General features: G+C 31.9%; 1 protein-coding gene across 3 annotated transcripts; it reads right to left on the bottom strand.

The window, feature by feature from the left end:
* Positions 1 to 2,200: 2,200 nt before the first annotated feature.
* On the bottom strand, positions 2,201 to 13,927 carry LOC100806380 (phosphoinositide phosphatase SAC2). 3 transcript variants are annotated; one of them, XM_003547821.5, is made up of 16 exons: positions 13,090 to 13,927; positions 10,300 to 10,504; positions 10,028 to 10,193; positions 9,137 to 9,362; positions 8,490 to 8,566; positions 8,218 to 8,405; positions 8,037 to 8,134; positions 7,791 to 7,924; positions 7,572 to 7,700; positions 6,815 to 7,181; positions 6,052 to 6,173; positions 5,823 to 5,936; positions 5,044 to 5,217; positions 3,845 to 3,988; positions 3,319 to 3,403; positions 2,201 to 2,652 (listed from the first exon to the last, which is right to left on the bottom strand). In XM_003547821.5, exons 1-16 carry the CDS (start codon positions 13,201 to 13,203, stop codon positions 2,560 to 2,562), a joined length of 2,436 nt encoding a protein of 811 aa, XP_003547869.1. In that variant the 5' UTR covers positions 13,204 to 13,927; the 3' UTR covers positions 2,201 to 2,559. The 3 variants fall into 3 exon arrangements, with proteins under 3 accessions (XP_003547869.1, XP_006598850.1, XP_006598851.1); XM_006598787.4 differs by having other exon boundaries at positions 7,572 to 7,703; positions 13,090 to 13,803; XM_006598788.4 differs by lacking the exon at positions 13,090 to 13,927 and adding an exon at positions 11,289 to 13,023 and having other exon boundaries at positions 7,572 to 7,703.
* Between the last annotated feature and the right edge of the window lie 987 nt (positions 13,928 to 14,914).

Genomic DNA, 14,914 nt, shown 5'->3' on the forward strand with positions numbered 1-14,914 from the left:
GTTGTATTTTTTTCAATGCTTACTGTAATAACTGTTGCAAGGTTAGGACTTGAAGACATGTAGATGGAGAGTGGGATTTTGAAGCACCTTAATCATATCTCTGAAACTTTTCAATACTACACCCTTTACGGATACACGTCTGTTACGCTTGTTCATAAAACATAGTCAGGTAATGCAGAAGTAACCTGTTACTATGGGTTGAAAGTGGGGATACGTGATGCCGATTTGGTCACTACCGACAAAGATGCAATTTTCATTATTGAGAAATTGAGTTCAGCCTCTCTAGCATGTCTTTAAAGATTTTCCCCGTTGATATATGTAATGGTTTTAACAGATCATGATTTGAATATTGTTATAATTTAAATATACTAATATGCACAAGTGTAACTTGTATTGTAAATTGACTAATACATGAGAAATGAGTAGGTGTCTCAATTCTCATCAATGGATTTCACAAAATGAAGAATAAAAAAGAAAACTTATAATTAATATACTTTAAAGTGAATTTATGTTTTTTTTTATAATTATGACATTATTTTTTTTTCTTTTATAAAGACTTTTTCTTTATAGGGGTATATTTGAATTTTTAAGACAAACATATATCTGAAATTGGATTTATGATATTTTTTTTGAAGAAATTTATTTGTTATTGTTAATTCATTCAATTGATATTAAAATTTAAAAACATGAAAGTAAATATGAAAGAAATGGAAAAAATAGAGACATGAGGAAACAGATAAAGTTAGATGTTTACATATAGGGGAATTAGAACCCGACCATAGTTAAAATTGTGTAGCTACTAGATGTGTCTGAAGTTAGTGTTTCAACCGTGGCGTGTTCTTTCTTTCCCTTGTAATTCATGACTCTTTGCACAATATCACCTAAAAACACCAATAAATTTGTACCTTTCTTTTGAACCAATAACGGCGTGTAGAGATCCCTTGCTATGTTTTTTTTGCCAGTTGGATTCAAGTTTTTTTAATGATGAAAAGCTTAATTATATAAATGCCACATTGCTGCTCAAACTTGAACCAAATTTATCGCTTATCTTTATATAATCATGTCTCAAATTGCTGGAGACATGGAAGTATATAACTATAAAAGTCTCCCCAGAAATTATGTTTGAATTGACAAAAATAAAGATAACAAAAATCATATTAAATTTTGCTTTTAAAATTAAATATAGAGGACTAATTTGTTATATTTGAGTACAATTTCACTTGCACTAATGACATTAGTATTCCTATTTCTCCTTTTAATATAGCAAATGAGATTAAAATATTTACTACACCATGACTGAAATCCTGTCCTATTTTATCCTATTTCATTGCGTCATATTTCGTTTAGTTAAATCCTTTACATATTTGAACATAATCCTAGTGTCTAGAACAATAAAAAGTTTATCACTGAAGGTCGAGTCAACTACAATACAAGATCATTCCCAAAAATGAAGGGAAGAAAACATGCGATACCAGTTAAATAACAGCTAGTTTGAGTCGAACATTTTTTTTGCTGAATCTAGTTTGAGTCAAACTATAGGTTTCTATAATTGTAACGATGAACAAAGTTTTCTAAACTAATCTAAACCATAGAATTATATTAAAATATGTTCTTCATTAAAGTTGTGTTTAATTTTCAATAAATAAAAGTTAAAATACAAGACACTCAATTGGTATTTGTTTTATTGCATTATGGTGGAGACATCACTTATGATACACCAACCACATTAAACTCCATTCTTATTAATTTATGACAAGTCTTTGAGCCAATATTTTTATAAGAAAATAAACTTCTCTTTAGAAGAAAAAGTTGGACCATATACTTTTTCTGAAAAAATTGAACAGCTATATTTTTATCAGAAAAATAACTTTTAAGAGAGCTCTTTCTTCTCTCTGTCCACTCTCTTAACATCTCTTCTAAGCTTAAAGAAAAGCTATCAAACAACTTAACATTATTTTTAAAGTTTTTATTGAAACTAACTTTAAAAATAACTTTTAAATTATAAAAAAAGTTGGACCAAGCAATGCCAAAACTTGGAATCTCATTATGTCAACTTCTCCTTCCCTCAGATTCTCTAGTCTTTTCAAACTAATTAAACTACCTGAGCTAATTTAAACTTCAGTAAAAAAAAAAAAGAAAATAAATAGCACTTTGCAGCTTGATGATGATAAAAGCACAAATATCCAAGGAACCAAAAAAGTTGACTGCAGATGATTTATTGGGCAGTTATAACCTAAGAACCAGCTATGATTTATTTTTTTTGGTTTTTTTGAATTTAAATTATATACAGGGTTTATGATTATGGAATGTTTGTGGAGGCACAAAAACGAATTAACTATTGACATCTACCATTACCTCCCAAATGATGCTCTCTATTTGAAGAAAAATATAATCAGTAACTCAAATGTTGTCTTGCAAAACTCAGCTTGTCTCAGCTGCTGCCACTCCTATTTGCTTTTGGATGATATCTTACCATTTATTTCTGTACAGCAAGTCAGGAACCGTCCTCCACCTTCACATCCTTCGGATGTGATGATAAAAGTCGAGCATTAAACTGCCTCAAACAAAAAGCATCTCCCCTTCAGTTATCCAACGTTCAAAGCTTTCGCTGTATTTGCTATCTTTGTTGAGTTCTTCTCCACTCGGCCTTCCCTGAAATACAATGAAACCAAATTTTAGTTCCCAACAATTGGCTAAATCCTAGGAAATAATGGACTTAAGTCACAAAATATATAGTTTTGCACACCGTATTCATGCAACATCGGTACTAACAGTGGCAAAAAATGATTTAAGTTTGATTAACTATCATTGTAAAACTTCTTTACCCAAACAATAACTGACAATATGTGTTGTCACGAATTTTACTATGACAATAATAAGAAGTACCAGATAGATCAAACTCTTATAATGATATGACAATGTGTGATTGGATGATAAGGTAAAATGGTCTTTTACACAAACAGATGCATATCAAAATTGAATTTAGAAAAAAAAAATGTGCATTAACAATTTGATCCTGAAAGTATTTAATGCTGAAGTTTGCAGAGAACTCGTGGATAGAAACAGAGGTCTTGAATTGCTGAAACTAGGACAACCAAATCTAGATTCTCAATACTTATTAATATCATGCTAATATATTTACATTGTCAAGTAGATGTTCCAAGTTTTAACCACAAGTTCACAAGTAATGTGTCATTGAAACTTATTCATAAGGTCTTAAAAGAAATACAGAAAGGCATTTTTCTTCTTAACTAGTCAAAAGATATTTCCTCAGTGGAAGCAAATTATGTTAGTCTGCAACTAACAACATATACTGACCTTAATGCTGGATCCAGATTCACTTGCAGATGTCTCAGTAGTTATTAGTTCATTCGCAATATTCTCTGAGGAGATGCTGGTTGACCTGTAAAATCAACAATATTGGCATCAGTCAACAATAAAAGCTTGAAAATTGTAAACCAATCCCTAACACAAGAACTAGGTTTTTACTCCAAATTATTCATATTACTTAAATTTCCTGACCGTGTTATTCAAATATACACCACAATCTAGAAGCCTTAACCAAATAATTATATTGAAAAGAAAAAAGACTCTAAGTTCTGTCCTCGCTCACTTTCAACAACAACAACAAAGTCTTCACCACTAGGTGAGCATCCAGTAACATGTGCTGTGATAAAAGCATTCTTCTCATTCACTAAGCCAAAATAACATATGCCTCTCTACCTTTGATCAAAGATTCAAGGAAAGCATAACAAATGGCAAAGAAAGACCATATTTTAAAAGCAACAAGTGTCAAAGTAAGACGGCATGGGTATATGATTACTAATCAAGGTTTCAAAACTACCTTTCAAGTAATTCCTCTTCACAAGAATTTCCAGAAGAAGAAAGCCAGTCCACATCAAGGAAATTGGAGCAGTCACATGCATCTCCATGTTCATCATAACAAATATGATCACTCTCACAAATTTGGCCCTTGACATATATCTGCCTGTATGATTTGATAAAACGTAACTGTCAAGATTTGTATGGATTGAGTAGTAAATCATATCAGGTCAAACTATGGATCATATTACACACAAATGGAATTGGTTAATTAGGTGCCTAACTGATTATCCTCTACATTCTCTTTTGAATGGCAAACCAAATTTAACAGAAACAAAACAATGAAAATAATCAGTTATTAGGCATTAACAATTTAGGAAGAAATACTTTGTAATAGTATTTACATAAACTTGAGGCAGCAGCTTATTATTTTACACTTCTTTAAAAATTGCTTCTAACAAATTCCTGACAGAAGAACGCAACTACAGAGCACTGTTATTAATCTACTCCCACCCTTAACATGAGTAGAAAAAATTCTACTACCTAGCAAAAAAAAAGGTGGTGACCCACGTTAAATAAGTTTCATTCTCCATGTTGAAATCCTATTCCTTTTAAAGTGAGGAACTTTAAAATATTTATAACGGTTGAAATTATAAGGATTTAAAAAATAGAGTGAGTAATACACTCTTATTTATACTGATGTCAGTGATTTTATACAAAAATACAAAGCACTAATCCCTATTTATAATATACTATTTTTCTAATGCTATTTATTCTAAAAAAACAATTAATAATGCGATTGTCATTATATATTTTAAAATAATAATTAAAAGAGAGGGTTTCCAGGGGCTGCACTGCACAATAACCCCTCATTAAAAAAATCCAGACACTGGTGAGGTTTGCTTGAAACCTCACCTTTCCCTCCCTTCCATCCATAAATATTTTTAGACACCAGATTCCATTGGCCAAATCCACCCTCCTTTACAGGCCTTAGTGCCATACAATGCATGTCCCAGTTAATTGCATGATTCCTCCTAGAACTCCTACTCATGACCCCAGATTGCCTATCATAATTGAGTTGAATGAGTGCAATTTGAATCAGAGACCCAGTTCAGTCTAGCTCTTTGATGAGCCAGTGTTATTATTAAATTTTCAGCAGGTCTTTCAAAAAAGTTACATTATATTGCTTAATTTAGCATGCAAAATGCTAATTTAGAATACCTGCAATGACAAATATCACTTCCACAGGTAAAGATATCTGGAGTAGACCCCGAAAGGAAACGCTTATCAGGTTTTTCAGACGAGTTCTGACCATTTGTAACATTCAAGTTCCTAATTGTAGTGTCACTTTCACTGAGAATGTTACCATCTGATAGCGATCTTTTAATAGTTGACCTACCAAAATAAAGGGTTAGCCTCGACAATCTTCAGACAACAGAAGACAATTTTAGACAATATCATTTAATAAAACCCACAAGGCACAAATAACTTTTATTCATTTGCTTTCATCCTCAAAAGAGAAGGACGAATTTGAGCTTACCTTTTTGCCTATATAATATTGTCCTTACATAGATTGTAAGTCAAAGCTAAAAACCATCTCAACTTCATGAGCAAGATCATCTAAAGAAAGTATCGAGTTTTTAAAGTAGCAATTCGGTTTTGCAAACAGAAACTTGAGGGGGGAAAAGAAGCAATTACACACTGTAAACTTGAGTAGAAAGACAGGAAAAAAAAAAAAAAGGCTTTCAGTGCCAATACTACCTCAAAACTACTTAAAATGTTTTAAAACAGGCATTCTGCATTCCTCAAATCATCAATATTTTCAGTTTGAGAATTATTCTCAAAGTTAAAGACAGATCTAAATAGAAAAGTATACAACTAAAATTTGACAAAATATCAAAAGTTCATATACACCTATTAAATTCTTGAAAATTAAATATTTAATGCTTCATTAAATGAAAAGGACAAAAACTGGAGCAACTCAATAATCCACTCTTTACCTAATGCTGTCATCGGCTAAATACAGGCCATGTTTCTTGACAGTGTAATGCTGATCTGAATCTAGCTCCCATAGTGCTGGTTTTCCCTGTTGGGGCTGAAAATGCCCCAAGAGTCTGATACAAACAAAATTAAACACAACAATAACTAAATCATTCTAATACAATCACATACATTTTCTTTAAATCAGCAGTTGTAAATACAACTAAAAAATGGGTTTATTTGACTTACAAGTTAATTGCTTTTTGCTTATCACCATCTAAATATGTGTTGTTGTAATAACGCTGTAGTGTTCGAATAAATTCCTGGGATTGGGCTGCTGCCTTCCATTGACCTCTTCTCTCAGAAAATATCTAAATAGCGATACCAATTGCAAAATACTCAAAGGAGTGAGCAGTAATCAGACAAAATTCCATGGCAAGGAAAATAGGACAAGAGGCAAATTTAGATTTTCATTTCAAAGCTTTAGGAAAATTGTGATCTCTATATAACAAATTAATCCATAGATGCTTGAACTATTTCAGAATTTTTAAATACATCCCTGTACTATACAAAATTATAATTAGGTCATTAACAAATAAATCATTTGTAATTCAGTATCTAGAATAGGGTTACGTCAAATTTTTAGAAAATATTCTTGATCTCAGTTATGAATTTTAAAAGTATAAGGACCTATTAAACAAGAATCATGTGATGTAATAGCTGCATCCATATAATTAACCAATTCTACAACAAACTAAACCCTATCGCAGAAGATTGCAATCAAATAAAACATATCCTGGCAAAAAAAGGCATATTTTTATTGGATATGGAGACATCATAATAAAAGCAATAAGCTTTCAGAATTAGATTAACTTATGAGATTTTGGATTCCATGTTAAGCTTAAGATGCAATCATGCAGATCCTAAATAAAATAATTATGTACAGGAATTCTGATGCCAAATTACATTTCATAATCCATAAAGTCCAAACTCCAGAAGGTAGAGAGATTACCTTATTGTGTGCCGCAGAACCCCCATATTGAAAGGCTAATGTGTCGCCCATGGACTCATAGACTTCCATTAATTCCTTGGCCAAAGGGTTATCAAGATCAATATTCGGGGTTTCAGTAAATCCTAAAGCTTGTAGCTGATATCCAAGTGCAGCTAGTCCATAAGCATATTGAGCAACATTGGTTCGATCTAAGCAGTCTATACAATTAGTCCTCAAGACCCCGGATTGAAGCATCTGGGGTTTGACACTGTAATCTTTGTTCTCATCACCACTATAGTAACAATTGATAATTTCTGTTTCTTTATCAACATTATCCTTGTTTATACTAGCTTGATCTGTGATGCAGTGATCAGTGACAATGTAATTCCTGCATTATATTAAAAACACAATCATCAATAAACGATAGAATTGAAAACAACCATTTATGAGTTTTTACCAAACAACTTATAGCATGGTATCAAAGCTTTTATGACCAAGAAGTTTCAGCACAAGGTAGGGTGGACTTGTGCATTGTCCATGCTTCAAGCTCAAAAAGCTCTTGCATGAGGGGGCATTTTATGATATTCATTAAAAAAGAACATGCATCTTCACATAGTTTAAACTTTTGAGTTAGTCCATGACAAATAAATAATAACATTGAGGCAAAAATACTTGTTAAACATTATAATGAAGAAGCGGAAAAATGCTACTTAAAACAAGGTATTGCCTAATCAGTAATACAACAGCAAACAGGATCAAAATGTGTTATGGTACTTACTCAGAGTAGGAATACTGTGAAAATCCATCTAGCCTCACATTTGATGTCACTGGACAGTAGAAGATGCCAGTCAGCTTCAGTGCATATGCTGCCACTTTTCCCAGTTGTCCCAACACATTAGTAGCCTTGCTGCTAAAGGTTTTTGATCTAATAATATCAAAATAACACCCCAAGAATAAACCTGAAGTAGTTGGACAAAATAAGGGAAGAGAAAGTTACCATCTTGAATGCCTATGCAGATCCCAATGAAGGAACCTCAGGCGATTTTCCCCTTTCAAATTTTTATTAAGAGACCTAACAGCATTCGCAAACTCGGCTCGCAGAATAGTTTCTCGAGGCTTCTTCTCACGTGTCTTAAACAAAAAAGACAAAAACAATATATAAGGTAGAAAATCTATTAATATAGACACAAGACAAAGAAACCAAGCTTGCTTGATGGTTCCTTAAATATGTGGAAATGCCTACCTTTATCAAGTTCAGTATAATAATTGGATGTCCATATCTCTTGACAAGATTTTCAAAATGAAGTCTTGTGGCTTCAAAATTTGAGTCCTTCCTTGATACTAGAGAAAAGGAAAGAAAATGAGCTGTCAGCATATATTTCATAACAAATGAGTAACAAAGGAAAGTTGCTTCCATATCATACATATAATGTCAGGTTTTATATTCAATCTAGAGGTTTCCTGAGACCAGAACAGAGGGATTGAACCCCGGATCTGCACCACAGAACTGATTTGCATTGGGCGTCCATCACGAGCATCTGTAAAGATGATCTGCTCTGTCTCAACATCATTGGCTACTCTACCCTTTTCATTCACTCCTCGTTTCAAATATCTGCACCACAAGTGCATAGATGTGAAATAAAATGCAATTTTAATCTTAACACAGACTTGAGAAAAGGCTAAAAAATGTACAAACCTGGTCCCAGCATAATGCCGTGAGCGCCTAGCAATGATAGTCAGGTTGAACTCATTGTCAGATATAAAAAGTTTGATCTACACACCATACCATAAAATGAACACTTGTCAAAAAGATTACATCAAATCTTTTCTGAGAACATGTAATACTAGCACTCACTATTGAAGTAAATTTAGAAACCAGTAATACAGTAACCGTTAAAAGTTACCCAGCAATAAGATGTTAGAATACTTCCTGTAGTAAGTTCCTATAGTAAGTTTAATCAAACCTTGTGTGGACTTGAAGAATGATTTTCCCAATATACGAAAACTGAAAAACTAACAACTTATGGTTTAATGGCTGCAGCATTAACTACTAAATAAAATGCTAGCAAATAAGATTAGTTTCACTTTATAGAAAGGTACAGTAATCATTATTGATCAAGTGATAATTAATAAATACAACAAAGAGAAAATTGTTTCCAACAGGTTTCAGATACTCAAAAGCATATATCAAAGGTTAACGTCATTGTAGAATAGAAAATAAAAAATAAGAAAGAACTAAAGGAATTCATACAAGCCACTGGCATTATTATCAGCTACGGTAGTTACCTTCCTTCACAAATCTCAAACATATTTATTAGCCTATAAAGGATACTTCAAATGTACCTGTTTAAAAAAGCCATACACTAAGGCTATAGTCCAGGAAGTATTCTGGAGACTATTCCTGATTCCACGAGTTAAGAACTCATTCCAAACAAAAAGGGTTTCATAAAGTGATTGTCCTGCAGTATTATGATCAGATAAGTTCCGTTGAAGACTAAGCATGACATTGTAGGAGTAGCTGAAAAAGAAGTCCTTCGTAAGATCCACACTGCATAGAAGCTTCTTGTATCTAAGTCACCACAGAAGAAAGAGCAAAGTACATTAATAAGATGGTTTATGATGTAAAGAAATAAAAGTGAAACAAATTGACATAAAAAACTACTTCTGAAGCCAATAACTTTAACCAAACGTATTAAGAAAATTAAAAGAAAGTGATCTCCCAATTGAACTTGAAACCCTGGCAATACCTTGTCTCAATCAAAAAGTTACATTTACATCATAACAGCAATGAAGATTGTGCCTGTACATTTGCAGGAAATGAACTGACAATAAATGTAGAACAAGAAAACAACAAAGTAGGTATCTACTATACATATTACATGACTCCAAAGTCAGGCAGAAGCATTATTGATTCCATTTAATAACTAAGATGATTAAAGTGTACCCACAAAAAGATGATAAGGTTGATCTGAAGAAGCCCACATTGTGGATACACACTGAAGAGAGACAATCAACAAATATAGTACAAAGAAAAAGTCTAAAATGTATAATTTCAACACAACTATGCTCTAACAGAATGTTTTCACTGCACAATATAATGAACTCAAATTAAAAAATTGTAATTCATAACATCTAAGTACAATGGACAAGGTATAGCTCTCAATGCTACTGTCTACATGTCTCTTTAAATGTACCATAGACACATTACAATTACATGCAAAATTGACTAAAGACCTGTTCTCATCCTTAGAATAAGCCATTTTGGATCGCACAGTAGCATGAGGAATTGGGACCATTTCGCTCTTTGTGATAGCATATATAGTGTGCCCACAGATTGTGCCGATCTTTCTTCGTTTTGTTATAAGCAGCATGTAATATGGCTCAAGAAATTTGATAAACCCTAAATCAAAAGAAAAAAGCTGGATTTATTCTAACGAAAAATGTGGGGAACAAGACTACGGATAGTTAATAACAATTTCGATCTTATACAGAAGATAGAAAAATACCGATGATTCCATAGCAAGTTGTTACAAATTTAAGCCCCCCTGTTGACTTGTTTCCTTCATGTATCCGCCTCAGAAGGTCACAACACTCAATTTCTGAGTATAATGTTGAATCTTCAACGATATTCAATTCAGATGGCTCCAATCTGTCAATCTTTAAGACCCTCCAACATGTTCTGTTTTTGTCTCTTCCAATCATGTAAAATTTCTGGGAGTAGAAAAATGGTAAGACCACAGCAAAAAGTTAAAAATTTCTGGTTTTAGCTATATTATTTGCACAGAAAAAGTCAAAAAGATAACATTCATAAAGGTAAAGTACATCTCAGCTCACATTTTTGGTAACAAAAAAAAACTAAACTTAATCACCCTTATTTCCGAAGCAATTATGAGAGCAGTTTTAACTTCTAACAGGGTGACAGAGTGATCCAACTCACTGCACATGCAATACCTAGGTATATGAAATGAGCAAGGCAATGGGTTTATTGCTCCAACCAGAAACTGCGGGCAATTAGTAATTATGCTTTCTATAAACCCTAACGATTTCAACAGGCAGTATTCTCTTAAATTACAACTTTTCTTTTGTCTGCACAATCATTGCTGCAGTTTGCTAATATATCCGACAGTCTAAATAAATATATTCAAAGTAGAAAAGAAAAAGTACATTAATTCTACCAGATTAAAATGTCAGGTAAATTTGAAGTAAGAAGCTACAATTGCTTGTCCAGCAATCAACATCATTATATTACCATTTCCAAACAAAAGGAAGCTTGATAGTAAGAGATAATATTATTGATGTTGCCCATAAACATTGAACAACAGATAGAAAACACCAAGATATGAAACTGAGAAACAAATGAAGGTGAAACAACTGTGACAAAATCAAGTGATCAATGTGCAGCAAAATTCAAGTGGTAATTTATCAATTTTTTCTTTCAGGTCTCATTTCCTGAATAAAACAGTTTAATTCAATCATTTTGGTTCTGTTTTTTTACCTTTGCCCCATTTTCATCAAAGTTTCTGAATATTCACAATGCTTCTCAAATTTTCCAGATTGAGCAGAATAACACAAGAACATACAAGCAGTGGCTTGAGACAGTAAACACAAACATGTGAAAGTAAGAGACAAATGAAGGTGACACACGTAAGAGAAGATTAACATGGAGTGAAATTTAAGGAATAACTTCATCACATTTTTTCCTTTTATGTCTCATTTCCTGAATAAGAATGTAACAGTTTAATTAAATCATTTTGATTCCGTTTTTATCTTTGCCCCATTTTCATCAAAATTTCTGGATATATTTACAATACTACAGCTGGATAGAGGGGAGTAAGACAAGAATGGACAGGACGTGGCTTGAGACGAAAAACATAAACTTGTGAAAGTGAGAAACAAATAAAGGTAACACATCTATGAAAAGATTAACATGGAGTGAAATTTAAGGAATAACTTTATCACTTTTTTTCCTTTTATGTCTCATTTCCTGAATAGGAATGTGACAGTTTAATTAAATCATTTTGGTTTCTTTCTTGACCTTTGCCCCTTTTGCATCAAAATTTCTGTATATATTCACAACACTACTGCTGGATAGAGGGAAGTAAGACAAGAATGGCAGTGGCTAGAGACAGAAAACAAAAATATGTGAAAGTGAGAAACAAATGAAGGTGACACACCTATGATAAGATTAACATGGAGTGAAATTTAAGGAATAACTTTATCACATTTTTTATTTTTCCATTCACGTCTCATTTCCTGAATAAGAATGTAACAATTTAATTCAATCATTAAGGTTCCATTTTTGACTTTTGCCACTTTTTCATCAAAGTTTCTGTATATATTTCATATGGCTACCCAGTTTTGCTGGATAGAGGTCAGTAAGACAAGATAGGACAAGCAGTGGCCCTCATCCTTTTGATAACAAATGTTAGCAATTTAGAAAAAGCTGAAGCCAAACTATATACAAGATCTGACCAGATGCATGAAATTGATGGGGAAAAAAAACTAGTGTTCCTTTTAAAAAAGATTAGTAGTATGAATGCCTGCATAAACACTCAATCAGTAGATATCACAAGCAGCTTTCACAGTAAGATCCAACGAATAAAGTCCCAATAAACTCAAAGTGGACAACAAAGCCTTGGATGTTCAATCATCCGTTACACTGAAGTAAACCTTACAGATTTGGGGAAAAAATGAACAAAATCCAAATGTAAACATAGTCAAACAAATATAATTTGAAAACAGTGGGGTATAGAAGTTCAAAAACCGTTTGTCAGCAAAATCATTTAAGACTGGCATTTATTATTTACCCTCTCAAGCATCATGATTGAAACAAATGACAGTTACAAATAAATTACAATGATTCAAAGCCAGGAACAACTCATCAACGTATTCTTGTGAAATGAAATCCATGAGAATCCAGACAAGACAAACAACTCAGCAAACCACTTTCGCAAAGACGAGTCTAAATCCCAATTGAAAAACTCCCCCACAGAAAAAAAAAATCTTTTTTACACGTTACTAGATTCCTTTTCCCAATGAAAAAAACATCATGATTCATGATGAGCATACCCACATGAACATGAATCTTACAAGGAAAACAAAGATAGAAATAGAGAAAATCAAATCAAACCAAACCAAACCAAACCAAACAACATCTTAAAATAACAAAGAGAAACATATAAGTGACACAAAAACTCGTATCAGTCTGGATCATGGTCAGAAAAATACTGTATTTGTAATGCACACATGACACATCAATAATGAGTGAAGAAAAAGGGTTATATATATATATTTACCGAGCGAGTCTCATAGAGCCTGAACTTCTGCATATAGCAAGACTTAAGGTCAGCTCTATCTGCAACAACAGCAACACTGTTCTGAAGCTTCTCCTTTGTTGAATTTGAATCCATCTTCACAATTCAGATCCCGAGCCTCGGAAAGCTCGGGTTTTCCAACGAGATCACCAGAAGAAAATTCCAAAAACAAAAACACCAACAAAGAGCTTCTGTTTTGATCAAACAGAAGCTCTTCGCTCTTCAACACACAAAAACAAGTACAACAAGCAAAACTCCTCCAAAACTTTACATCAAACACAAGCTCCAGAATACACACACCCCACAAGAAGTACAATTCAAAGCTGAAAACTTTACATCAATTGTACACATAAAATAAAATAAAATTCTCTTTACAAACACAATGACACCAAAAAAAAATTAACAAAAGACAAAAAAAATGAAGAAAAAAAAGAGAGGCGAATTGAATCTGAATTAGAAGCTAAGAGAAAAGGAAGAAGAAAAAAAGCAGCTTTTTGATGAATCAAGAGAGAGTGAATGGTTTTGGGGAAATGAGAAGCAGAAGAAGCAGATTTTGGGTCTCTCAGAGATGAAGAGGAAGTGAAAACGAGATTGTCAGGGAAAGGAAGCAGAGAAGAGAAGAAAGCCACTGCATCCACACAAAAATAAAAATAAAAAAATAAAAAGAAAATAAAAATGAATGAAATTTATTTATAATAATGAGAAACGCAAAGCAGAAAAACAATTTTTAAAGACAGAAATTTGGAGTTTTCTTTCATTTGCGTATACCCATTTTCTCTCTCTACTGTGAAAATGTGTGATGTCTTTCTTTCTCAGTTTCTCTTCTTTTTCTTTATTATTTCCTTGAAGCTTCATTCCATTTTTACACCATGACCAAATTAAAATTTCGAATCATGTTGATTTGGATTTATTAATTGTGTAACAACTCTGTATCATGTTTTCTTATATTTTAATTATATTTCACCATAACGGTTAGTAAAACATCATGCATGTGATTTAACTGATATAGAAAAATATAAATTCAAATTATTTTTAAAATAGCATTAAATTTATAAAATATTATTTTATTGATATTTAAAAAAATTCAGTTAAATGAAATAATTATGTTCTGTTTGCCAAGGATTTTCATAAATATTTATTTGGGAAAATAAATAAAAAAGAAGAATAAAATAAATCTTTCCAAAAGTTAACATTAGCTTATTTATAAGTTAAAAATAATGGGAAAATTGATATGAAAGAATTTTTATTTTCTTATTTATTTTCCTATAATGTTTATGGGAAAGTTTATTCAAACAAAACCTTAACAATGATTAATTTTGTTAAAAATCAAATGAACATCCTAAAAAAAGTCACATATTAAAAATTTAAAATTTAGAATTATTATTTGAATAAAAAATTATTAGATTTAGGGATGTCAGACCGCATTACAATTTTGTTGGTAGGATTTGATTTAATTCAAGATACAAGATTAAAATTAGATTAGACAACAGATTTGAAATTATGAATCCGATTAAACATAATCCCACTCAAATATACACTAAACATATAAAAATAATAATACTATGTTTTATGAATACCATAAATTATTAAACTAGTTACATTTTTATTTTTTATCATTTTGGTTAACAAGTTTATGGTTTATCCTATGAAAATAGAGGATATATTTATTAATATCGTGAGTATATATTTCATACCACACATGTTATTATGGGTAAGTGTGAATGCTCCAACAAGGAATTGTGTTTGATTATGGTCAGACAAAATATTTTAATAAGTTTTTAGTTTTTTAAAATATTACTTCAAGTAA

This window comes from Glycine max, chromosome 16 (assembly GCF_000004515.6).
Source record: "Glycine max cultivar Williams 82 chromosome 16, Glycine_max_v4.0, whole genome shotgun sequence".
Classification (NCBI taxonomy): domain Eukaryota; kingdom Viridiplantae; phylum Streptophyta; class Magnoliopsida; order Fabales; family Fabaceae; genus Glycine; species Glycine max.